At 37.5% G+C, this 25,011-nt stretch overlaps 1 protein-coding gene across 1 annotated transcript in view; it reads left to right on the top strand.

Moving 5' to 3' along the window:
• The window catches only part of prkd3 (protein kinase D3), a 47,770-nt gene that overhangs the window by 19,568 nt on the left and 3,191 nt on the right, over positions 1-25,011 (top strand). Inside the window, exons 4-17 of the mRNA XM_028000829.1 lie at positions 3,976-4,114; positions 10,821-10,952; positions 11,265-11,422; positions 12,799-12,994; positions 13,074-13,151; positions 13,418-13,601; positions 14,970-15,093; positions 15,257-15,334; positions 19,616-19,892; positions 21,919-21,971; positions 22,397-22,469; positions 22,571-22,677; positions 22,815-22,976; positions 24,354-24,452. Of these exons, the coding sequence (XP_027856630.1) occupies positions 3,976-4,114; positions 10,821-10,952; positions 11,265-11,422; positions 12,799-12,994; positions 13,074-13,151; positions 13,418-13,601; positions 14,970-15,093; positions 15,257-15,334; positions 19,616-19,892; positions 21,919-21,971; positions 22,397-22,469; positions 22,571-22,677; positions 22,815-22,976; positions 24,354-24,452 (1,860 nt within the window). The remainder of the gene's footprint in view (positions 1-3,975; positions 4,115-10,820; positions 10,953-11,264; positions 11,423-12,798; positions 12,995-13,073; positions 13,152-13,417; positions 13,602-14,969; positions 15,094-15,256; positions 15,335-19,615; positions 19,893-21,918; positions 21,972-22,396; positions 22,470-22,570; positions 22,678-22,814; positions 22,977-24,353; positions 24,453-25,011) is intronic.

Raw genomic sequence — 25,011 nt, 5'->3', positions numbered from 1 at the left:
TGATTTCCATGACCTGTTAGTTCACTGATGTTCTGAACTTCTGAAGCAAACCACTGAGGCCTTCACAGATCTACAGTATTTACACTAAAATTATTGTATTACATACAGGTAGATGATATTTATTACTCAGGGGACTTCAAGAAATTGGTTGTTGTGGATTTAATTTAGGGGTAGCAGAGTAACACGACCTTACTGCAAATGCAAAATTTGAAGATTGTGGTTGTAACTTAAAAAAGGTGAAAGATTTCAAGAGGTGTGAGTAGTTTTGCAAAGCATGACATATGAACCAATTATTTAATAATTGTACAGATGTAAGATGTAATTTTATTGTCTTTCATGGTTGAAACAGTTGAATAACATGTCAGTCATGTTTCCCTGTCACCTTTACTCACTTCTTTTGTCGCTGCCCTTTGCTTCTGTTAGTCACAACAGGATTTAGCACATCAAAGGTGGATTAGTTCGTTTAACAAAACCATACAACTCTGCACTCGTCTTTCCAGCCTGACTTGAGGACCTCACACACAGCCCCCCTGTCTTTGGTGTGCGTGTGTGGTCGTGGGTGCTTGGCTGAATGAATCTTTGTTTGAAGATGATAAAAAGCATTGCTAGCCTTCAGAGATCCATCCAATCATATGTGTAGAGGCTGTTCTGTGAGATTTAGCTTGCGTAAAGGCTGTAAAACGGCGGTAAGCACTTCATTTTCACAGACCAGAAAGAAAAATTGAGTCAAAGTTTGCTTTAGACAATCATTCACCCCATCTATTTCTGAACAACAAACTGCTTTTAGCTAAAGTGAAATGGCTAAAAAAGCATCCTAAACCTGCCATTCTATTGTTCTTGTACCTCATGCTTCCTCTTGCGTTATCGGGTGTGGAAAGTTGTGTCCTCTGCCCTTATAGCACTAAATGCTTGCCTGCAGATGCTCCTGCTTCAGAGCTCTGCACAGTGGAAAGTACTGCTCGATATGCCAATAGGAGGGGGTGTCAATCTGGAAAGACTCTAATTTTTAAGTGTGCATCTGAGAGCCAGCTTGTCCGGATGGAGGAGGAAAACCCCACAGCGAAACTGCAGCCAGCTCAGGAAGGATGCTCCCCATTTTTCTTCCACATACGGGGCCGTGGCGGTTCATGCCACATGGTGTTAATCACCTGAAAGCGTGACAGGGTTTAGGAAGTAGATGTGTCAGAATGAGGGGGCGAGCTGGAAACATTCCATTAAGCCGACACGTGCAACACGCAGTCTCGAACCGAACAGCATCTATGTAGCTGTGAAAGTCATTCATTTAGTTTTAGCCACGATGATGATTTACATTGCTTTTACTACATTTCAGTGAAATTATGTAATCTTACAGTAGTGGCCAAACGTTTGTAGGATGACAGAAGTCTTGTTTCTTGCAAGCAATACTGCTTCAAATTTCATGGTGGTAAGTTGGATAAGTCATTAAAAAGATTGATCAGACTAGATTAAATGAACTGGAAAGTCATTAAAAATTCATAAAAACTAACTTAATTAAGGAAAAACTCATTTGGACTGTTTAAATTCAGCCAGACAATGACATAATTTCAGTGGAGAGTGTTAACAAGGCCTGGCAGCAGAACTCTCTCTGTGATTTAATTATGAGTTCAATTGTTTTAAAATGGAGTGGTGCTTGGTTGGACCCAGGACTAAACGGACCTTATGGCTGGCTTGGGAATGCAATGGAGTCCACTTGAGTTTGATCTGGATTAGGTAACTAAGGAGAAGCAAGTCAAGGGTTTTCGCCTTTCAGTTTTGTTTCTTTTTATTTAATAAATCATTGTTGATACCATCCCTTGGTTTTATTGTTTTACCATCCCTTTTAGAGTGATGAATTAAAGGCATTTAAAACTAAATAGTATTTGCGTACAGTCCTTTTAAAAAGCTATATTAACACACTTCCTAAGTACATTACTGTATGTGGGGATTCACTGCCAATTAGTGTGTAAAGAGGTGAATAACATAAATGACTGTTTTTTGGAGTTTTGTCTTTGTTTACAAGTCACCTGCAGTCTGTGTTTCTCCAGCGATCAGACGACCTTGGTATTGGTCTTTCTTGGCACTTCCAAAGACCCCAGGTGTCTTTTGTGTCCTGTGCCCAGACACTGTCAACCTCTGCTGCTCCCAGGCCACGTGGATATTGTTCTGTCCTGCCCATTGTGCATGACCCAGGTTCAAGGGGAAACAGCTGGCCTATCCCTCAATATGAGCCATCTTGGCATCAACACTAGGCTGATGTCATGGCCTAAGCCTCTCCAGTTCCCACTTTGCTACAAAACCATGAAAACTGGATTAAAAAATCTCAGTATTGTTGATCGACATTTTCCGTACAGTCAGGTGTGCAAAATGTGTTGTTCACAGGAGATGAGAAGAACTTCCTTTTCAAAGTACTTTGATACAAAAAAAATGTTTTTACTTAAAATACATGCAAGGTACTGCTTTAAAAATTCATTTAATTAGTAAATAGAGTTAATCTGGGAGGCTCTCTCAACTGGTCATGCAATTCACAAATCAGAACTTTATAAATGGTGGGGAGAAAGAATCTTTATGACTTTTATTCAATGACAGTCATAAGAAGCACTGTTTCCCACAAGCTATTCAGAGAACACAACTACCATGTGGAGGAATCTGGCAATCGTGAGAATTGTACAATGAGACACGACTGTGGTAGCTTTATGTCTTAGATGTGCTTTTCTTCAGCAGTGACAGGAAAGCTGATGAGAGTAGATGTGACGATGGATGGAGCTTCATACAGCGCAATGCTGGAAGAAAACTTGCTAAATGCTACTAAGACCATGGACTAGAATAAAGGTTAACCTTCTAGAAAGGACATTGAACCTAAACACAAAACCGGAGTTGGACAATGGAGTAGTTCAGATCAAAGCATATTCTTGTGGTATATTGGCCTAGTCAAAGTTAAGGCCTTAGTTCAGTTAAGAATTTCGAAGAGAATTCCAATTCAGAGGAGCTTTCCATCCAATATGTTTGAGCTTTTGCTGCCATAGCTGCAGCAAAAGGCGATTATACAACAGATGAGTGTTAACTTTATGTTCATGCCACACTTTTCAAATTTGCTTTTGGAAAAATATAAAGCATAATTTCATTTGCACTTTTTTCTTATGTGTCACTTAAAACTCAAATATAATAGACTGAAGTTTCTAGATATAACACTACAAAATGTGAAAAGATTTTACTGACATCGATACTTTTGCATTGTGCTGTATATTTGTATATACAATAGGGATGCCAAAATTACTCACTAGATGGTTATGAGGTGCTGTAAGGGCAGGAAGTGACTCTGCATTGAGAGGAGTTGCACTTCCTGTGCTTTGACTCTCCGCTGCAACACTCAGGATTTCTTCTTTGGTCTGTTTTGGTCTTAATCTTATGTCTTTTAGCAACTCCTTTTCACAATTACTTGGTTTCATGTTAGCTTTGGTCAGAACACTAGCGTTAAAGATGTCTGCCAGTTGAAGGTTATAGCAGTATGGTCTCCTTGATGATTTTTCTTTGGCAAATTAAGTTAAAGAACAGCAGATAAAAAAATCAAATATCCAGCATTTATTACTTGATTTCTGGCCTGAAAATGGGATCCCTTTGAGTTACATTTCCTCATACCTTGTAGTGTAAATTCCTTTGAAATGAGGAAAGGAGGCCTGAGCAGGGGCGCATTTCCTGAGTCATCGGGTTCAGAATACTCCTATACCTCTACAAATGATGATGTAAGACTCTGGAAATGGCATAATATGATTATTTTTCACAATTGGATAATTTTAGGAGTTTCACTGCAGCACGAGATTGTGCGAAATAATCAGAAAGCCCAAACAGATCTGCGGGCAGATCTTTCTGCAAATTCTTTGCAGAAAGTCTAGCATTAAAAAGTTTTAATGCTACTTGCACATAAAAGTAAATGTTACGGATATGTTTCTCTTGCATCATTTACTGATCTTATGTCTTCAGTTCCCAGAGTGTGGCTTCTTCGGCATGTATGACAAGATCCTGCTGTTCCGCCATGACTTAAATGATGAAAACATCCTGCAGAGGCTGACCTCAGTAGAAGACATCCATGAAGGGGACCTCATTGAGGTGGTGCTGTCTGGTATGTATGCATGCAAACTATTCATGAGGACGTGAACATTTTGTTATTTTTTCTTCTTATTAGCACCTCGTTGTTGTTACATGTGTTACTATTCCTTGGTAAAGTATTCATGGCCATTGAAGTTTTTTTTAACCCATTTTGTCACATTACAACCACAAACTTGTTTTACTTAGGTAGTACATAATTATGAAGTGAAAGAAAAAGCATACTTCTTTTCTTTTTGCACTTGAAAAATCTGAAATATGTAGTGTATTGTTGTACCCCAACATAAAATGCAGTGCAAACAACTGGCTTTCAGAAGCCACCAAACTAATAGAGCCCACTTACATGCAATATAATGTTGGTATTAATGCATCTGCTATAGGAAAGCCTCAGAGATTTCTTAGAGAACAATAATGAATAAAAAGCATCATGAAGACCAAGGATCATAGCAGAAATAGTGAAAAACTTGTGGCACAATATGAACCACCATACTTTTCTATCTACTTAGTCTGAATCAGCTTCAGGTATTTTGTAACAAATAATGACTAGAACTGTAGGTCTCCAGATGTGCAAAAGACGTGATTTGATGTACTGTTGCAAATTTGGAAAATTATGTTATTTTCCTTCACAGCTAAGCACTAAGGTCAATAAAATACACTGAAGTTGTGGGTGTGAAATCAAAACGTGGAAAATTCAAGAAGGTGTGAATACTTTTACAGCTATTATCTTAGCTGCATTAGGTAAAGTTGAGAAAAGCCCAGATGAAGGACGAGCCTACAAATGTGAAGAGACAGAGTTGATGACATCATTCAAAGCTTCAGTCTGACAGTTTGGGCTCCAGTTTATATACAGTTTATAATACTTGAAAACTGGCAAAGTTTTAGTTCAGTCTATTCTTCTCCAAACAAACTTGACGTCATGCTTCTACAGACTTCCAATTCAGGAGGAAAGCCGACATAAAATTCACAGAGATGTTTAATCCAACTATTTTAAAATCCAAACAGTTACTGGAAATGAATAGACTTGAAGGAGCTTCAATTCTCTGCCATAAATGCTCACACCCTTTCCAGAAAACACAATTTATTTTAAGGTCAACATCAAGAACTGAGTTCAACACTTTCCATACTTATTAAAACTAGCTGCTTTAATAAAATAACTTAACATGAGTTATAAAAGCTTCCTGTAATCACTGTAGCCAATGCATGTTTGTCTGTCTTCCTGTGCTCACCTTTGTAGCAGCTTCACAGGTGTGAACCTTTTTTCTTTTTCATTTCCTGGAATGAATGAATCAACTTCCTCTGCGAGTGCTGAGACTTAAAAAAATGCCTCAGAATATCCATTCTGCTTTAATCTGTTCTGCAGCTCCATCTGTCTCTACTGGGAAGCACCTGATACCACCTGTGCTGCATATCCCACTGTCTCTCCTGGGCTGAGGGGTTTGTTTGCATGGATTTAGGCAACGGATGACTGTATAGGTTTAGAATCCCAGGATTCCTCAGGCATCAGGACTAAGGAATGTAGACTTAAGACTGGAGAACTTCCTCTTTTTCTTTCTCTATGTCTGTGTTTGTCTTTTTGTTTCAGTCTGTAGCTGACTGCCTGGTTTCATTCCCTCTCATCTAATCTACCCTCCTTAAACTCATCTGCAGGTGTAAACTCTGAAAGTTGAGCTCAGTGATTCCTGAGCTGTCTGATTAAAACTCCTGTGGAAGATCTGACTTTTGCTACTCACCAAAATCATATTTTTTTAAACATTTAATGCAGTTCGTGACACTGAAACAAAAGAAAGCTCCGGTTTCCCAGGCCGTTCATTTAATATAGAAAAAATATGAACCTTCTCTGCCCCACAATTTGTCTCCTGTCATCTTCCGTTCATTTTCCCTCTATTAGTATGTTGTTGGAGTCTGCGGCTGTGGGAGAGGGACGATCTGAATATCTTCCTCTCTGCAGGAGAGAGGCAGAGGTTGCTTTTTCTTGGCTGGCAGCTCAAAGAGAAAAGTGCTTGTTTTTCCTGCAGTAAGTGATTGTAGTAGACCCTTGGAGTGTAAACAGGCTCTGATGTGCAGGGCGGCCCCTGGACACAGCGGACACTGTGCAGAGCCCTCTTGCCCTTGAGGTTTTGGCCTGGCTGTTTGTCCCTTTGTTCTGTTTTTTAGCGACTTTTAAAGCTACCAGCTGAACCTTTCTGTTAAATCAAACCAATGCACTTTAGATATAGTTTATCAACAACAGAATAACTAGTCTGTGTGAGTTTTTCTATCTGTTTTGTTATTTTGTTGTGAATTGTTATTCTGTTATTCCAAAAAATAGCTCATGTAAGTGCTGCTCTAGATTACTCATTTACTAGAACTGTGCTTCTGGCGGAGAACCAAATTATTGTTACAGGAAAACTGTTTATTCGCCGTCATCTTTGGCCATGCTTACTAGCCTGTGTATTCATGGCAGTTTCTGTTGTGGAGAAGCTTTAAGAGATTTTAGCCAATAAATATTTCTCATCGTTTATGGCCTGTGATGCAGACTGAAGCAAACACAACTGCAGTAGATTGTTTATCAGTCAGTGATTCTAAATAAAAATGCAGTGGCTACTGTTCCTATAAGATTATTAAAGATCTGTGGATTATTACTAATTTCTAAATTATTTTTATTTTAATTCGGTTTCAGAGTTTAACTGCTGTGCTATAGTCCTAGATTACAGTCCATGTTTTCCTTATTCTGACAGGAGTGGTGATCTGTGCAGTAAATTGAAAATAGGTTCTACATTAATATTTTCATTTAGTTTGGAGTCTTTGTGTTTTTTAATGTATGTCTACTAAAAAAAACTGTGATTAATGCTGTCCTAAGCTGATTTAATGGTTTCTATTCGTAAAAAAAAAATCACTCTAGAAGATCCGTATGATTTTCTAGTGTTAGACAAGCACTTAACTTATAGCAAGTTAAGTTCTGGAAAAAAAATAAAAATATTTATACATATATAAAGTCAAAATATATTGTATTTTGTCTATCTGTTCTTGTTGATGTTTTTTTATGATTATTTATGGAGTTTTATTTGTGTTCTGTGTTTCATAACCTGTGTATGAGAACACAGCATGGTTTTCAGTTAAAGTTGTCCATGCTAAAACACAAAGAAGAAATTTGTGCAGAGAGATTTGCTATACCTTAAACCTCTATACAGTTTGTCACTCTACAGCCACAGTCTTCAATGTATTTCATTGTGATTTTATATTATAGACCAACAAGAAGTACTGGTACTGCATGTTTGTAAAGTAGGTAGGAAATAGACACTTAGTTTTCGAACGTTTTTGCAAATAAAAATCTGAAGTGGTGCGCCTTTGTAATCAGCCCTGTAATCAACTCTGATAACCCTAATAAAATGCTGTGCAACCAACTGCCTTCAAAGTCAACTTAGTAGTGAATCGTTTCCACCTGGGTGTAGTTTAGTCTCAGCTATTCTGTGAAGGCCTCAGAGGTTTGTTAGAAATCCGTGAACAAAAAGCATCATGGAGAGCAAGGAACACAGCAGACAGATCAGGGAGAAGATCCGGAAAGCAGGTATTAGCATAAAAAAAGGTTTTAGCTGAACTTTGATCATCTCACTTACCTGTGTTCAATCCATTATGTGAAAAAAGGAAAAGTAAGGTGAAACTGATAGACTGGACAAGAACATTAATCAGCAGCCATTTGACCTAAGGTAACTCTGGAGGAGCTGCAAAGGTCTACAGCTCAAATGGGAAAATCTCTTGAAACAACTATTTCTTGTGCGCTCCACATGTTTAATTTATATGAAAGATTAACAAGTACAAAGTTACTACTAAAAGTTGTTAAACTGGCTCAGTAAAGGTTTGTCGTTTGACAAAGTTTATGGTTGAAAACTGATCTTCATGAATGCTTTCCATACAGTCTCATTAAGCTTGCGCTATTGTGCAAAGAATAAAGGACAAAAATAGTCTCTAGGATTATTTGCAAACCAGGTAAAGATGTACCCCAAAATACTGGCTTTACATATTATTGACTCGGCAGAGATGAACATGAATGAAAGCCACACTTTTCTGGTTTTTGTTTGTAAAATACTTTTGAAAAAAGTATACTGTTTCCCTCGTCCTTCACAATTATGCATTACTTGGAGATTGTAGACTGTCACATAAAACTCTAATAAATGCCGTTTTGTGGTTGTATTGGAGCAAGGTGTGAAAAAAATGAAAGCTTTAAAAGTATTTTAGCTATTAACACCTTAAAATGTCTGCAATTTGACCTGGAAGTATGTAATGCAAGTAACACATTTTAATGAGTCCCACTGTGGTCAGTGGAGTTGTACTCTGGCTTAAACATATAAAATATTGATTCCATATCAGTGTTGAAATCTGACAAAAGTCCCCACAATACCAGCTGGTTAACTTCATTCTGGTGCCTCTTGTGATGTCATCAACCCAAACACACAAAGCACAATTAACTGTTATTATCACAGGTGGTATATTATATTCATTTGTGTTTTTTTCTTCTTTTTTTTTAGTCCTGTTATTCATAAACACCACACACTTCTTTTCATCAGACGGAAAGTTTTTTTTTTTTACTGGATGTCGCATAGCAAATAGATACTGCATTCATTTCTTATGAGAAATACCCTAAAAGCGACAGTCTTGTTTATGTTTTTGTTGCTAATTAGCAGGAAGTGTTGGACATCTGGGTGACTGCTAAGAAATGCCCTGTTGTGAATGCTGCTAAGTTTTCCTGTTGACATGTGACCTGCTGGAGTTTTCTTTTGTGCTTTGTATGTATTTCATAACGCGATTTAGAATTATGACATTAAAATATAAAGAACTAAACAAAGTTTGTATTTTAATGTGTTCAACATATCATCATAGAAACTAATATGAAGAAGGAGTTTTTCATCCATAAAGTAGTCCCACGCAGTGTCGTAGTGCGACGTCGCTTTTGTCACCACACCAGCTTTCACTACTTAACCTCAGTGTAAAGATTACCTGCCTCTTGTTGGACGCTGTAGCTGCTTAAATGATTGTATGGGAACAGCACTGAGCGAAAACAGAAGTGTCAAACAAGAACAGAAAAATGGGTTTTGAACTTCTCTTCAAATATTTGATTATCCCCCCCATATTTAATCAAGGCTCATTCCCAGCAATGAACAAAGTATTTACTTTGAAAATAATGAAATATTCAGGAAAAGAAAAGACAAAAGGGCAACATATTTGAAACTATGCTAGATTAGATTGTATCCTCTCATATAGACTGATAAGGATTATTTGTTGATGCTGCAGATGTGATGCCCTCTACTGCAGCAATGATGGTATAGCAGCAATAATTGTAGAGCATCTTCCTGCTTAATCTATAGACATGCTGTGCTCTTCCTTCACAACTTGATCCAACTTTCTGAAGTTTTAGTTCAGTTTCTCTTTTATGTTTTTGCCAAATGCAGCACAGGACTCTTCTTCACCTGAAAGCTATTTGAATATAATTTTAGGTGGAATAATGAAACTGAATTTAACTCTGTATCCCTTCTTCAGGGCAGACTGAGCAATGCTAAGCTTTAACAATTTCTTTGATTCTACTTTTTTGGTTTAAGTTCTTTTGAGTTTTCAACATTGATGTTATGCATGTTTTAATAGCAATTACATTTAAACAAGATTGCAAACTATAAGTTTCAATCAGTCAATTGATGAAGTTTGTTTGTATAGCACATTTGAACAACAAAGCAGTTCAAAGTGTTTTACATCATAAAAACACAAACATACAAACTCACAGAACACCATCAACCATTGCAGGGTAGATCAAAAACTAAAACCACTAATCATTTCATCTCTACTCTGAAAAATGCTTCACTTTCCCAACTATCTGGACAGGTCTTCACAAAACAGCTGTATTTACGCTATTAAATAACCCTATTTACTATTTAGGAGACTTTGAAAGACATTGTGGTGCACTCGATTTCATTTAGAATTTTCAGAGTAAAATAGGGATGGTACAAGTGCACACCACACTTTTCAGATTTAGTTAGCACTTATTTCCTGTTTTGTTAGTGGTCGTAGGATGACAAAATGTGAGCATGTGTGAGACGAACGGTGTGAAAACCTTTGCTTGTTACTGTGGAAAGCATCTGTTAGGTCTCTGATGGTATATTTAATTTGAAGTGAAAATAGCATATGCTGACCTTGGGCTGGGGAAAAAAATACAAAAAGTTAGATTTCTTTGGCAGAATATAAGCCATTAGACAAAATGGAACCTTATTACCTGAAGTTTTTTGAAGTGCAGTACATCATGATGGGAGAATTAAAGACAGACTTTTATTTCCCATTATTTTTATATAGAGTTTCTGCAGAATGGGTTTAGCTTCCAGTTGAGAGAAAATAATAAAAAAGCCAGAATTATTCTGCACTTTGAAATCTAACCATACTTATTTCTTAGTCTAAACTGCGCAGATAATAACATCTTTTCCCCCTAGTATAATACCAAGATTGTTTTTCTTAAAGTATATTATTTTTTCTAAAGCATCCCTTTTGAAACTAGTATTCCTTACACTGTCACATCAATGCATTTTATTTAGTTATGAGCAATGGTGTGCTGTTACAAACCACTAATCTCCTTTGCCCTGTTTTTGATTCCTTTTCATCTGTCTTCATTACCCATTTTCTGCCATTTTCTTTGCCGTTATCTACATTTGTTCTACTTTTTTTATTTGATACCACATCATTTACATTCTTTTCCTTGTTTCCAGCTCAAGCCACAGTTGAGGACTTCCAGATCCGACCTCATGCCCTCTACGTGCACTCCTACAAGGCCCCCACCTTCTGCGACTACTGCGGGGAGATGCTGTGGGGTCTCGTCCGCCAGGGGCTCAAATGTGAAGGTTGGAAGCACACGCAAATCTGGAGGAATTTAAGAGTTGATTTTGTAAAAATCTTTTTTTTTTTTTCTTTTTCTTGGCAACTTAGTCAAGTTCAACCCAGTTAGTGTTAACAGTTTTGTCATTTTTTTTATTCGGATTTTAATTAAATCGTTTAATTTTGGTCACATTAAATTATAATTGCAATGTTATCTTATTATTTCAGTTTTTTGTTTTTTTTTTTAGTTTATTTGTCATCAGTTTTCAAACTTTTGGTTTTTATCACGTAGGTTTATTAAGTTTTAAACTGGGTTTTGTTTTCTGTTTTTTTTCCAGGATGTGGGCTCAACTATCACAAGCGTTGTGCGTTCAAGATCCCTAATAACTGTACCGGCGTGAGAAAAAGGCGGTTGTCCAACGTTTCACTGCCAGGACCATCTCTATCTGTGCCGAGAGCATTACCTGCTGAAAATCCAGTGGTGGTTCCTGATGAGGTGAGCTCTGATTGAAGGAAATCATTCTAGCTTTAAATTATGCGTAGTTACTTCTTTGTTACCCAGAGTGAGGTGTTTTTTTTGTTTTTTTTATAGCGCGACAGAAACAGAAAAGCCAGATGAGTTTTCACTTGTGGTAAATGTTTACAAACTTCAGATTTGGCCCCTTTTCAGGGCCACTTTGTAGAATCCCACTGATGCAGAAAATTGAATTTAGCTGCACTGACTCAGTGTGAAGCTTCTCAGCGAGGTCTTATGAAACAAATTTCACTTAAAGCCACAGAGGAATCTTTCCTACTGTGCATCCACGCCAAAGGTCATAAGGAAATGTAATAATATTAAAAGTCTATTGAAGTCCAGGATTTTGCAACTACTAATGTTTTGGTAAAGAAATGGAATGTGTGTTCCTCCCTATTCTGCCAGGAGTTTCCAGACTGTTTGATTTATGCAAATAAGATGGGAACTCTTATGCTCTTATGTGGTAAAACACGGCAAAGTTAATAAGCTTTTTGTGGGCATGGAAAGTCATTCAAATACTCTTTGAGATCTTTTATTTTCACTTTTTAGAGACTTATTTAGAAGTCAAAAAGACTGCGCTAAACTTATTAGTGTTTTGTCAGTTCCCTGACTAGTCAAAACTAGCTTTAAATTCAGTTCAGTCAACTGAATATGAATTCATTCTAACAAGTTTACCTCCTAAGCTAGGGGTCTGCAACCTGCAGCTCCAGAGCCACAGTGGCTTCAAATACCTTTGGCTAAAAAAAATGATAAATAAACCGTTAGTGTTTTTTTAAATATAATTATACTGTAAGAACAAATGAAATGTTTTAAAACCTAAAGAAAGAGATAAAATAGCAGAAATGGATTATATAGTTTGCAGACCTCTGTTCTAAACATTCTGGACTAAGTTTATAGCTTCAAAACAAACTACTACTCATTCACTTATTTTGTTTTGTCTAAAATGAAGTTTAAGAATGAGTCATGAGATATTTTACAAATCAGCATGTTGGTTAGCATCTTTTTCACTCTCTCCTGTTAAGTTTGCTCACAAAAAAGTATTTTATAAAGACTGAATTCCCTAAAGGCTGCTCTTATTCACAGGTTTTGACAGTTTTCTTGTCAGAAAACATAACTGAGGCCTGAATGACAATTGTCCATTTAGGCTACGAATGTAATTCTGGTTGCTTTTAAACTTCTTATTGCAATCCAGTCAACATAGACGTGAGTTCTCATCAGTGTGCTGTTTTGCCATCCAAGCTCTAATAGTGATTATCTCCAAGATACTAAAAGTTGAAGTCATCACGCTTTTCTGTCAGTGGTTTTAACTCCCATCCCCTCCCAAGCGTTTGACTGTTTCTCCTTTCATCCAACCTCAGCAACAGCGGTCACATCAGGAGGCGGGGAAGCGCATCCTGTCCTGGAGCGGCAGGCCTATCTGGATGGATAAGATGGAGAAGACGCGGGTCAAGGTGCCGCACACCTTCGCCATCCACACTTACACTCGGCCAACCATCTGCCAGTACTGCAAACGGCTACTCAAGGGTCTCTTTCGCCAGGGAATGCAGTGTAAAGGTAACATTGCGTATGAACATGTTGAACTTACAATTATCAGAAAAAATGTAAACACCTCATTATAATTATTGTACTCCAGACTGCAGATTTAACTGCCATAAGCGGTGTGCATCAAAGGTACCAAGAGACTGTTTAGGGGAAGTGGACTTCAATGGTGGTAAGCATTACCTTAAGCTTTCAATTTTTCACTTCTGACTTGTTTAATTGGGAGATAGATAATACACTGTTAAGTAATTGATACAGAAATGTCTACTTGGTTATTTCTTCAGTCATATTCTGCTGTGAGTGACAAGAGTGGTGGAGTTGTTAAAATAAATCTGTTTTTCTGGATGTTTTGCTCATGTTATTGAAGAAGATCTGCTGCACAACTCTATTCTGTATTATTCAATATATATAAAAAAAACCCTGGATTTAAATATTTAGAGCCAGCCAGCCCTGGGCCCGATTCTGATACCACCATGGATATGATGGAGGTGGACAGTAGTGATATGGACGGTGGACGAAGTCTGGACGACCCAGATGAACCATCCACTCCAGACGGGATGTTCAACATGGACTCTCCCTTCACTGACAGAGAGAAGGATGAAGAGCCTATCAAGACTATAAGGTAGGATAAAAATACAACCACTTTGACAGATGGTTTTCTTCAGGTTGATGACATAAACAACTCTGTAGGTGGCAGTGTTTACTTTGTTGTATCGCTGCACTCTGGTTAGTTGTTTTGCTATGCTTTATTTTCTCTTTATTTTCTTTTCTAGTGAAACTAGAGAAGTTAATTTTATATATTATCTTTGTCTAGCTGTTTCAGATTGTATGCTTTACCAAAGTATTCATTCATTTTAAACTTTTTCACATTTTGTGACGTTTCCCCTTACAAGCCTCAGGGTTTTTTGGGGGGATTTCATGTCACAGTAGAAAAAATAATGTGTTTTTTTACAAATAAAAATCTGGAAACTATGGCCTTCAGTTATGTTCTCTTCCCTTCTGTCAATATCTGAGTTTGAATCAAATCTTTAAGTCTTTTGGAGTATTTCTTGAACAGCACATCTCGAGACAGAATAGCTCAATCTCAGACAGATTAAATGAAAAGATTCAGAGGACATGTGTGTTCAAGTTTTGCAGCAGATCTTCAGCAGTGTTCAGGTTGGGACTTTACCTTGGCCATTCTAACACAACAATACCTTTGTTTTAAGCCACTTTGTTGTATGTTTATGGTTTGTTGTCCTGCTAAAAAAAAGCACTCCCACAGCATGATGCAGCCACTGTCTGTTTTGTGTTGGGTTTAATGTTGTGTGCAGTGTTGTTTGTTATCTCTCACATATAGTGTTTTGTTTGTTATTATATTTTCTCTTATATGACCATAATAATCATATGTTTCCACTTCATAAACACTAGTTTTGTGACTAATAGTTGTCGTGTGAACAAATGAGCATCTTGGCTGTTTCTCTGATTAATGGTTAGTTTTTATAACCAAACCCGGCCTTAAACTTCTTCAGAACTTCACCCTGATCTGTCTGCTGTGTTCCTCCTTCTCAATGATACTGTTTACTTGTGACCTGCAACAAACTTCTGAGATGTTCATGGAACAGCTGGATTTATTCTAAAATTAAATTAGACACTGATGAAATTAGACACTATTTATTAATTAAGTGGCTTGTGAATGATGCCCGTTTTGGGTTATCGCAGTAAAGGGGTGCCAAATACAATTCTTCAAACTTGTTTTTTGTGGAAATGTTTGAAAGCCACATATCCTTGTCCTCTCACAATTATGGGCTACCTTGTGTAGGTCCGTTGCAGAACAAAAAATATATATACTTAAGTTTGTTTGTGTAACATGTTGAACAGTATAGTAATTGAAGTGTGAGAAAGCTTTGGTGACACACATTGCTTTTATGACCATTTTAAAATGTGTATAGTTAAAGAAAGTATTTAGATAAACTTGAGGTTTATAAGAATTACGGTTTTGTTTGTGTAGTCCTTCAACCAGCAGCAACATCCCACTCATGCGGGTGGTCCAATCTATCAAGCACACCAAGAGACGGAGCTCCACTGTGGTGAAGGAGGGCTGGATGGTTCATTATACAAGCAGGGATAACCTGGTATGAGTAACATCATTGAAACAGTAGCCAACTCCATCTGTTATCACCTGCATAAAAGTTTCCAAAGCTGCGTAATTTACCTCTGAAATAATAATCACATATTTTTGTAATATTTTTAGAAAGTGTATCTTCAGCACCTTGTTTTTCTGCTCTTCTTTTACAGCGGAAGAGACATTACTGGAGACTGGACAGCAAGAGTTTGAGTCTTTTCCAGAATGACACCGGAGCTAAGTTTTATAAAGTAAGCTCCAAAGCATGTCCTCTTACTGGAAAAACACACAACTTGTCCTCCACTTAAAACATCCGGCAAAATTATTAACTTCTCTGAAAATATTTCTGCTTGATTCAGTGAAGTGAACTACATGTATAAAGACCTTCTGACTTGAAATAAAGCACAATTTAAGTATGACACATTATATTATCATAGTCATAGTAGTGAGGTATGTAAATCATAGCCAGTGGGAGTGGTGTGACTAAGCTTTAGAGGCGTTCGTGTTGCAACAGTATAAAAACTGTAGGGTCTGTGTAGCCCACTGAAATTTCCCCTGACAACCCTTTCTGTTCCTTGCCTGTTTAAGGGTCACATATTCAACAGTTGTCATTTGTTAGCTGTTGTTTCTCACTTAGCAGGTGGGCGTTTTTAGGACATTTTAAACTTTAGAGGATTTGGACTTGCAGACTTTGCGATTTCCCCATTTTGCATTTCCAAACTGACTTTAAAGAGAGTGCTGACTTTGAGTGAGTGACTGTAATTTGATGTGCAGAGATTGTGTGACACTTCCCTCTCAGTGGCAGGCGCAGTAGTTAGTCATTACTCGGCCACAGGGGCTTAATAATGCAGTAATTACACACCAAACACTGAGGGTAGGGAACTGCAGCCTAGACGGTAAAGACTTCCCCATGTGTCTTTGTGTTTGCTAAGAGATGTGTGCTTCTGAGACACAGACGCCCCTTTGAGTTGTGGTCAGGGGGATGTTGCAGTAGGATGCCGCGTAGGATGCACAGTTTCCAGTTTGAATGTGTGTCAAGCAGGTGGTTCCACACATTGCTGTTATACAGAGCTCAGTTTTTCACTTTTTTAGTTTACTGTTTGAAAAAGAAAAAGGAAAAACAAGAAAAAAATCCCTCTCCCTTCTTTCCTCATTATTCTGTCACACCCTTCATCTTCTGCCACTAAAGCCCCAGAGAAGAAACCTCAGCGGGGACAGACTCCTCAGGGTGTGTTTACTGCCGACTTTATGTGGTTCTTTATTATCAACTTGGCATCCAACTACATTTGAAATCCTCAGCAGGCAAATTGAAGGGTTGCAGCAAATCTCTTTTTTTTTCTCCCTACAAACGTAAATCTTTGTTCTACATCAGCAGATTGTTCAGTTCAGTCTAGTTTTATTCTACTCATTTTTCTACTCCTTTTATTTCACTATAGATTTATCAATATTTTATCCACAATTTTATATAAAATAAACATGACTATTTTATGTACATAAACTTCTATACAGGAACTCAAGTATTGAAGCATTAACAATATAATTTTCAGTTGTCTAAAATTATTTCTACAACTGTCAACTATCAACATTGTTATAAAAACATATATTACCAAAAATCCCAAAATAATATTTGCAATTTAAAAATATCTATTTCTTGAATTTTACTATATATATATATATATATATATATATATCAGTCTATTGTAGTTTATTCTCAGAACAAAAAATATTTGCGTCATTTGCAAGCAAAATTGTGGTTTACTAGGTACATCACCAATGACTGATAAACAGTGCATCAAAAAAGTATTCACAACACTTCACTTTTTTCACATTTTGTTATGTTATTGCCTTATTACAAGTTGCATTAAATTAGCAATTAGCAATATTCAAAACATTATCATTTTTGAATATGATGCCACACGCTTACCTCACTTCTAGGCGTTTGGCCCATTATTCTTTTCAGCTCTTGTCCAGCTCTATTGGGTGGGATGGAGACATCTGTGCAACCATTTTCAGATCTCTCGAAAGATGTTCAATTCAATCAGACCCAAGTATAGACTCTGGTTTGGCCATGCCTGTGAGATTTTGGCCATGTGCTTTGGGTTGTCATTCTGCTGAAAAATATCCCATCGCCCCAGACTGAAGTCAAGAGTCTCTGGAGCGAGCAGGCTTTCATCCAGGATGCCTCCGTACATCGCTGTACTCATATTTCCCTCTGTCCTGTCTAATCTGCCAGTTTTTGCTGTTACAAAACATCCCCATAGCATGATGCTGCAACCACCATGCCTCAGTGTAGGGATAGTATTGGTCTGGTGATGACTCATGCCTGGTTTTCCTCCAAAAATGACACTTGATATTCACACCAAAGAGTTCAATCTTTCCAAATCATGTCCAATCCACTGAACTTACCACAGATGGACTCTATTGACGTTGCAGAAACATCTTCAGGGATGATTAGTGAAAACGGCTCAATTTTGAGCTTCATCCAAAGGCTGTGAATACTTGCATTAATGTGATTTCTTATTTTTCTACTTGTAATAAAATAAATTCACCAATTTGAAGCTAAAAATGTTTCTATACAGTCATAATATACTGTAAGAATAGAAAACTAAAACGTTTGAGCGAATGGAGATTAATTTAATACACTTTGAAATAGAGCTACAACATAAATGTGAAAGCCATTTTTTGTGGAAGCAATGACATAGGTCTAGAATCTGTTTCAAATTGAAATCCATCTATTAACACTTCTTCATTAAAAACATGCATGGGTCCATAGCTTTATTTTTAATCTACCACGAAAAGGCATGCAAATGCTTTATTTCAGTTTAAAATAATTAGAATCCTGTTTAATGATGATAGTAATTGTCTAGGCTGAAATTTTAATAATTAAAGTGTTCTAAAATTAAATTTTCCCACGTGATTTTATAATTAAATTACGTATAAATATAATGTAGATACACCATATTCAAAGTGCAAATTGTAAACGTGTATTTTCTCAGTAGTTTTGTGTCAGTTGATGTTTTTTCACTTTGCTTGTTAAGTAGTGCTCACTTGCACCCCATGAAACATTGCTCATGTAACTTATACATAGCTAACATCCTCATTTCAACCTTCATTAATTTATGTAATATTTTGAGTTACTACATGCTTTACGAAACAGAATTACATTTCCCTCTTAAACTTTACAATGTAACCCTCCTTGGAATGATGGTTAGATCTATTAATTCTGTTTAGCACTCTCTAAATCCTTATCTCTAGTGTCCTTCAGTCTTGTATGTAATCTTTTATATTTCCTTATTATGCTGTTAAATATAATCTAAGATAAATTCATGCTTTTTCAGTGGAAAATGTCATTCTGATCAGTAACCAGAAAAAAAGACTTTGTTTTATTTTTATTTTTTAAGTTTCTCTTGCTTGTTGCTCATCAGTGTGTGGCCAACATCCTCCTCTCTCTGCTTTCCTTTATGCCTCCGATCAGATTAGTGGTGGTCGTGTGGTGGCATGGCAGCCATTTTCACCATTTGGAAGCCATAACGGCTCCGTGTTTGAAGATGAGATCCCTGTACTTGTGGCTTCCTCTGAAGAAACTCTTATGGGGGTGAGGGGACTTTTCTCTGTCTTAGTGCTGTCACTCTGAAACACTGGACCCCAGCGCTCCCCTCCCCACTCACACTGCTACCCCAGTTGTGGTGAAGGACAACGGTAGTTGCCTCGTCCTTCATCTCAGTGGCTCGCGGTAGCGCCGGCAGCTCATGCTTGAATGGGGCCCCTCTGGCCGGCCCCTGCCTTGTAATCAGGCAACCAGAGTACTCAAGCTGCCGCAGGGGCTGCTCACGTGACCCGGTCCCCGCTAACCACAAGCACTTCATCTGATACTCTGTGGTGAGCCATGCAGAGGGGACAGCGTGCGTCGCTGTGATCCTTCATTGGCTGGAAATTCTCTGTGTTTGGCCCTCCCTCGTTCTCTTTGATTCGACAGCGAGTTTAAAGGGGAAGGGGGAACTTTTAGTTGCGCCGAAACTGTCCTTTCAGTTTGTGCTCGTAAGAGAGAGAGAAGAGGAAAGTAGAGGTTTTGAGCTTGGACCAAAACTGTGTGAAGACTTGTGGAGTGTGTGAGTTTGTCTATCTCTATTGTTTTTCAGCTTTATCAGCTTGCATTGTTTTTGTTGTACTCATCTTAAAATATGGCCATGTGATTTATTTGGATTTATTTAAGACTGATGGATTAAAATTAGCTGTTTTTTCCAAAGTATTTTATCTCTATTAATGCTTTAATTTTCCCATAATTAAGTAAATTTTTTTAATAGATTGTATTCACGTGAATCTGTTTAGATGTGTTTCTTGCTTATTACGTTCCTTTATTTTTGAATTAACTTTTTTTTGTTTTGTTTTTCTTTTGTTGTTTTCTGTGTTTAATGTGGACAATTTACCAAAATAAAGTGATTGATGATGATGATGATGATGATGACTTTATATTTAAAAACAAATAAAGAACATAAAAGTATGTTTCACCTACTTTCAAACTTTTCCTGCAGGAGATCCCTCTGTCTGAGATTCTCCAGGTGGAACCGTTCAGAGACTACAGTAATCTGGCGCAGGGCAGCAACCCTCACTGCTTTGAGATCATCACAGCCACCATGGTCTACTATGTGGGGGAGAACAACAGCAGCCACTATCACAGCCCTGCACTGGCTGCTTCTGGAGTGGGTGTGGAGGTGGCCCAGGGCTGGGAGAAGGCCATCAGACAGGCCCTGATGCCCGTTACGCCCCAGCCGAGTGTGGCCAGTGCAGCCGGTCAGGGGAGAGATCACAGTAAGGAGAATCTATTCAACCTCTTCTGTTTGCATGCTGATCCTTGCATTGCTGCCCATTTTAGAGTTTTCAGTTTCAGCAGCTTGCAGGATTTTGTTGGGGCCATATCGTTGGGGCTGTCCGTGTCAAATTATGTGTGTTACTCACATAATGCGTGTTGAAACTTTGAGGTTTACCAAAATAAAATCTACTCATATCCACATTTAAGGGTGAGGGAATGCTCTGCTGTGTGTATTTGGTATTCAAGAGGAAGTGGGACTGTGAAGTCATTATTTGGAGATAATAGGGGTGATCAGTAGAGTCACATGATCGAGTTTTTTAATTGAATTAAAACTATTGGTACCCCAGAGAGGCTGTCGTTTTAATTTTTTTTCCCTTTTTCTTTATTTATACAAATTGATCTCATTCTCAGCTACCTTTAACTACCTTTATACAGTGCACACATAGAGGTAGTTAAAGGTAGTTATACACATATGACTATAAGGTAGTTATATGTGTATAACTACTTTATACACATATAAAGGTAGTTAAAGTAATAGGAAATTAGGTATTTGTTGATAATAAACCAGTGAAAAATTCTAGTCAGGTTTGCATGCTGTCATGAATCTCAGCACTACACAATAAATAGCACCCAACATCTGTAAAGAGCTACAAGAATGCTCTCTTGTATAATGTCACTGTTGTCAACACAAGGTATGAAGGTGACCACAGCCAACAAGACTATATGAAAATATGTTTTATTCCTATCAACTTTTATATTGCACTTTTTAAAATCTGTTCAAGATATGTGGTACCTTAAAAAATATTATCAATTAAAATATTACAATATTTACAAAAAGATGCACCTTTAATTTCCTTATTTGTTTAGACTAAAGCAGTGGTCCCAAACTTTTTAGTACCGGGGGACCGGTCAAGACTTCGCAAATTTGCGCCGGGGGGGCGCACCGACACCGATGCTGTTGCTGCTGTTTCTAAATCATTCTGCTACAATCATTCGGCTCAATGTTGGTGCTCAAGATATAACCGACAGAATCTGATTACAGGATTTTCAAAATAAAAGATCCCCCAGACTCGATACATAAAAAGGAAGTATTTAATTATTTCTTGCGCGCCCCGGTACCAATTGGTCCGTGGCCCGGGGGTTGGGGACCACTGGACTAAAGAACATAAAAACGTATGAGATTTTGTTTTGTCTGACACCAGGATGCATGTTTTTTTTCTGATTTGTTGGACTCTGTCATTTTGGATCTTTGCACTTTATTGTTTTTCATAGTGGATTATTTCTGGTTCCTGGTACCAATCATGTCGTCTATATAACGTTTCAGAGTTACTATACACCAATTCATTACCCACCTTGACTCCTGACTAATTGGCACATTGAATAATAAGCCAGGTATCTTTTTATACTGCTTAATGCCAATGTGAGATGACCCAAATGGTGTTAAACCAGGAGACAATCAAATGCTTCCATCAACATTCTGAACCACATGACTAATTTGTACAAATTTGTTACCCTGTTACTGAACCTGGAGGTACACCTCAGTAGAACTGAATTAATTTCAGAAATATAAATTGAGAGCTTCTATTAAGAACAAGTTTATTAATTTGTGAAAACATGTTGTTTTGTTTTTTTGAGTCGTGTTTATTTAATCGAATGAAAATAAATTGTCTTAGTTTTCTACTGGGTAAATTCTTAATTTGTGTTTAGTCTTGCCCATGTGGCAGTCCTAATTCTTAATTTGAAATGCATTGCATTCTTGAGGCATTTAGTCACGCACATCTCTCCAGATTGATTTATTTTGCCAATTTCTTGTGTAATAAAATGCTTCATCATGTGGGCCTCACTGCATGCAGCTGTGATAAGATAGAAGGATGCTCAGGAGAAGAAAAATGGGAAAACTGACTTGTGAGGAATGCATCACAAACTTGAAATATTTAATGATTCTCTTGTTGCTTAATGCAAGAAGAAAATTTTGTTTTTAGTACCCCTGATTGGAAAAAAAAAACATGCGTTTTCCTCTTTCAGAAGAGCTGTCCATCAGCATATCTGTGTCCAACTGCCAGATCCAGGAGAATGTGGTAAATACAGCTTCTTTAATTTCTTTTCTACCAGAAGCAATTGCGCAATTTCCCAGCACAGCTTGCAAAATCATGCATATGTGTGCTATTAAAGTAGCTGTTGTGGTTAAAGCAGAAATTGTATCTAACTGCTGCTTTTATTAAAATATTTAGTGGAAGCTTTTTTCTTCTCTACATAAATGAGGAAGCTTTGTTTTCCTTTTTTTCTCATTCTTTTGGGTCATGGGTTTTTTTTTTATTCAGTTCCACTTCTGCACTGAGTGAAAGTTAAATATTTGGCAATAACCAGAAACATTTGGGAATAGCAACAACGTTGCCAAACCATAGATGATGTAATTGTTGGTGATTCCAGTTTCAGTACTGAGAGCTGGCTTTTCCACATGTAAAATGCAGCCATTAAGTAACTGGAAGTGATGTCTGTGCAGGATATTGCCTCGATATATCAAATATTCTCTGATGAGGTGCTGGGATCAGGCCAGTTTGGCATCGTGTACGGAGGTATGTTGTTTTTGTCTTTAAAAAATCCATGTAAGATTTGGTGTGGCTTAAATTAGCATGGCAATAAAATGCATTGTGTGTGGTTACTCTTATTATTTCAGGGAAGCACAGAAAGAGTGGCAGAGACGTAGCCATCAAGGTTATAGACAAGATGAGATTTCCTACCAAGCAGGAGAGCCAGTTAAGGAATGAGGTGGCCATTTTACAGGTAATAAATGATTGAATCAATAATAACATAAACCATTAATGTGGACCATTTGTACAGGGATTTGCCTTAAGGGTCATGTTAGGGACCTTTGGCACAAGGTTTTTTAACTTTATTTTTTTTTCTCTCTTTTTCCTTAGAATCTGCATCATCCAGGTATTGTTAACCTGGAGTGCATGTTTGAGACCCCAGAGCGAGTGTTTGTTGTCATGGAGAAGCTGCACGGAGACATGCTGGAGATGATCCTCTCCAGCGAGAAGAGCAAACTACCAGAACGAATCACCAAATTCCTCGTCACGCAGGTTCGTGCTGCTTAAACGGGGATCTCTCTTATCTTCCTGTTTTCCTCACTGTCTCACTAATAGTTTCACCCTCTTTGTTTTGTTTATGTATCTATTATCTAATAATTTGCAATAAACTGCTTAAAGGAGCAGCTAAATGTTGACTATGAATATTTGAATCTATGAATATGAAGTGAATATTTAAAGCACACACCCTAATCTTTTTTGTATGTTGCAAATATAAACCTTAATGTTTTTTATTAGGATTTTATGTTACAGACAAGACAAGTAAAACATATTTGAGAAGTGAAAGAAAATAGACACATGTGTACAGCACCCATCCATGAAACATGATGGCATGTATATTGTGATGACCATTTATACTGTCTGTCCAATTTTACTGAGCTTGAATTATTTTGCCAAAACAAACTGACAAATATTTCAGTCTTTAGATGTGCAAACTGGGATACTTACCCTAAATGACTTGAAGCTCTAACTGAAGATAATTCTAGAAAATATTGATTCAGTGGGCCTGAATACAAATGCATATCACACTTTTCAGATTTTTGTGTAAGATTTTTCTTTCATGATTCTGCTCAACTTTGTTTGCTCTCACAGAAAATCAAATATAAATGCAGTTTGTGTTTTTTATTGTTACAAAATCAAAAGGTTTCAGGGAAACTTAATGTCATATTTTATATTATGTAAGTTTCAATTCTTCTAACACGCATTTGCATGTTTTTATATCAATTTCCTTTATGTCCTTCTTGAACTTTTTCCCCTGTGTCTGGGTGTGATGACCCTCTGCTGATGTTTATTCTTGCTGTGGTGGCCTGATTGGGAGGGATATGTTTATATGGCACCGGTCCACACGGCATCGCCGCCTCCTGCCTGGCTGCCGATTACAGCCTGCAGTGTGCTAGTGGCTTTGTGGTCTAATTAGAGGAGCTGTGGGCCCCGGGGTCTGCTTAGATTTTGGGTCCCAAACAGCAGCAAGGGCCATTAACCACGGCCCCATTAGCTGCAGCGGGGCCTGGCTCAGATGTGGCCAGAAGGACTTTTGTTCAAGCCAGGGTCGGGATTGGGGGACCGAGTGGATTGTGGTTTTGGTACAGATCCACAGGCTGGAATTTATGCAGCGGGAGCTTATGCAAGGATCTGGTGAACATAGATGAGCTGTGCAATGTGGAAATATTTAAGGGCATCTGTGTGCCTATGACTCAGATTTTATTCCACAAAAATTCAGTTTTTGTGGAATAAAACAATAAACAGTTTATCAGTTTATGCTGATAAACTGTTTTATCACTATTTAAACTATAAAATTGTAGTTTACATGGTTAGTAACTTATGTTTATGTTGAATGTGTGTGTGTGCTAACTGAACTTGTGCTTTCAACAGATCCTGGTGGCCTTGAGGCATCTGCACTTCAAAAACATTGTTCACTGTGACTTGAAGCCTGAAAATGTACTGCTGGCCTCCGCAGAGCCTTTTCCACAGGTAACAACAATAAATATATTTTGCATTTTTTATTCTCTTTGGGTTTATGGTGGCATGTTTGCTTTACTTCTAAAAAAAACAGAAGTCTTTTTTTCCCCTTTTCACTGAATTTCAGAAGAGGAATGGTTTTTTTTGTTTTGGTTTGTGGCCTTTTAAATATGATCTATAAATCTTTTAAGCATCAAATAATCAATTTTTAAATTAAATTCTCAGGCACAAAGCTGGAAAGAGTTCATCACAAAGACACAATTTGTTCCCATTGCTTTAGATGAAACTGTGAAAATACCAAAAATAATGTTTATAGATAATAGATTTTTAACAAGTACAAGAACACTTCCAAATAGCTATTTTCTGAGAAAAGAAGCATTAAAGTTGATGAATGATGAATAAGTTAGGTCCATATAGAAGAATACTATGTACTGCTATATGGGTTGTGTTGTAAACAAAAAAAAAAATGCAACCCTGCCCTCAAAAGAAAACCAAGAACTCTTGAAACACCTTCAGAAAGGCTGAATATGTGGAAAAGTGCTCCTGTTATGCACAATAGAGGATCTGTGAT

Source organism: Xiphophorus couchianus, chromosome 19 (genome assembly GCF_001444195.1).
Source record: "Xiphophorus couchianus chromosome 19, X_couchianus-1.0, whole genome shotgun sequence".
In the NCBI taxonomy this organism is placed as follows: domain Eukaryota; kingdom Metazoa; phylum Chordata; class Actinopteri; order Cyprinodontiformes; family Poeciliidae; genus Xiphophorus; species Xiphophorus couchianus.
Note: the sequence above shows the minus strand (reverse complement) of the source record. Positions and strands in the feature narration are given on the sequence as shown.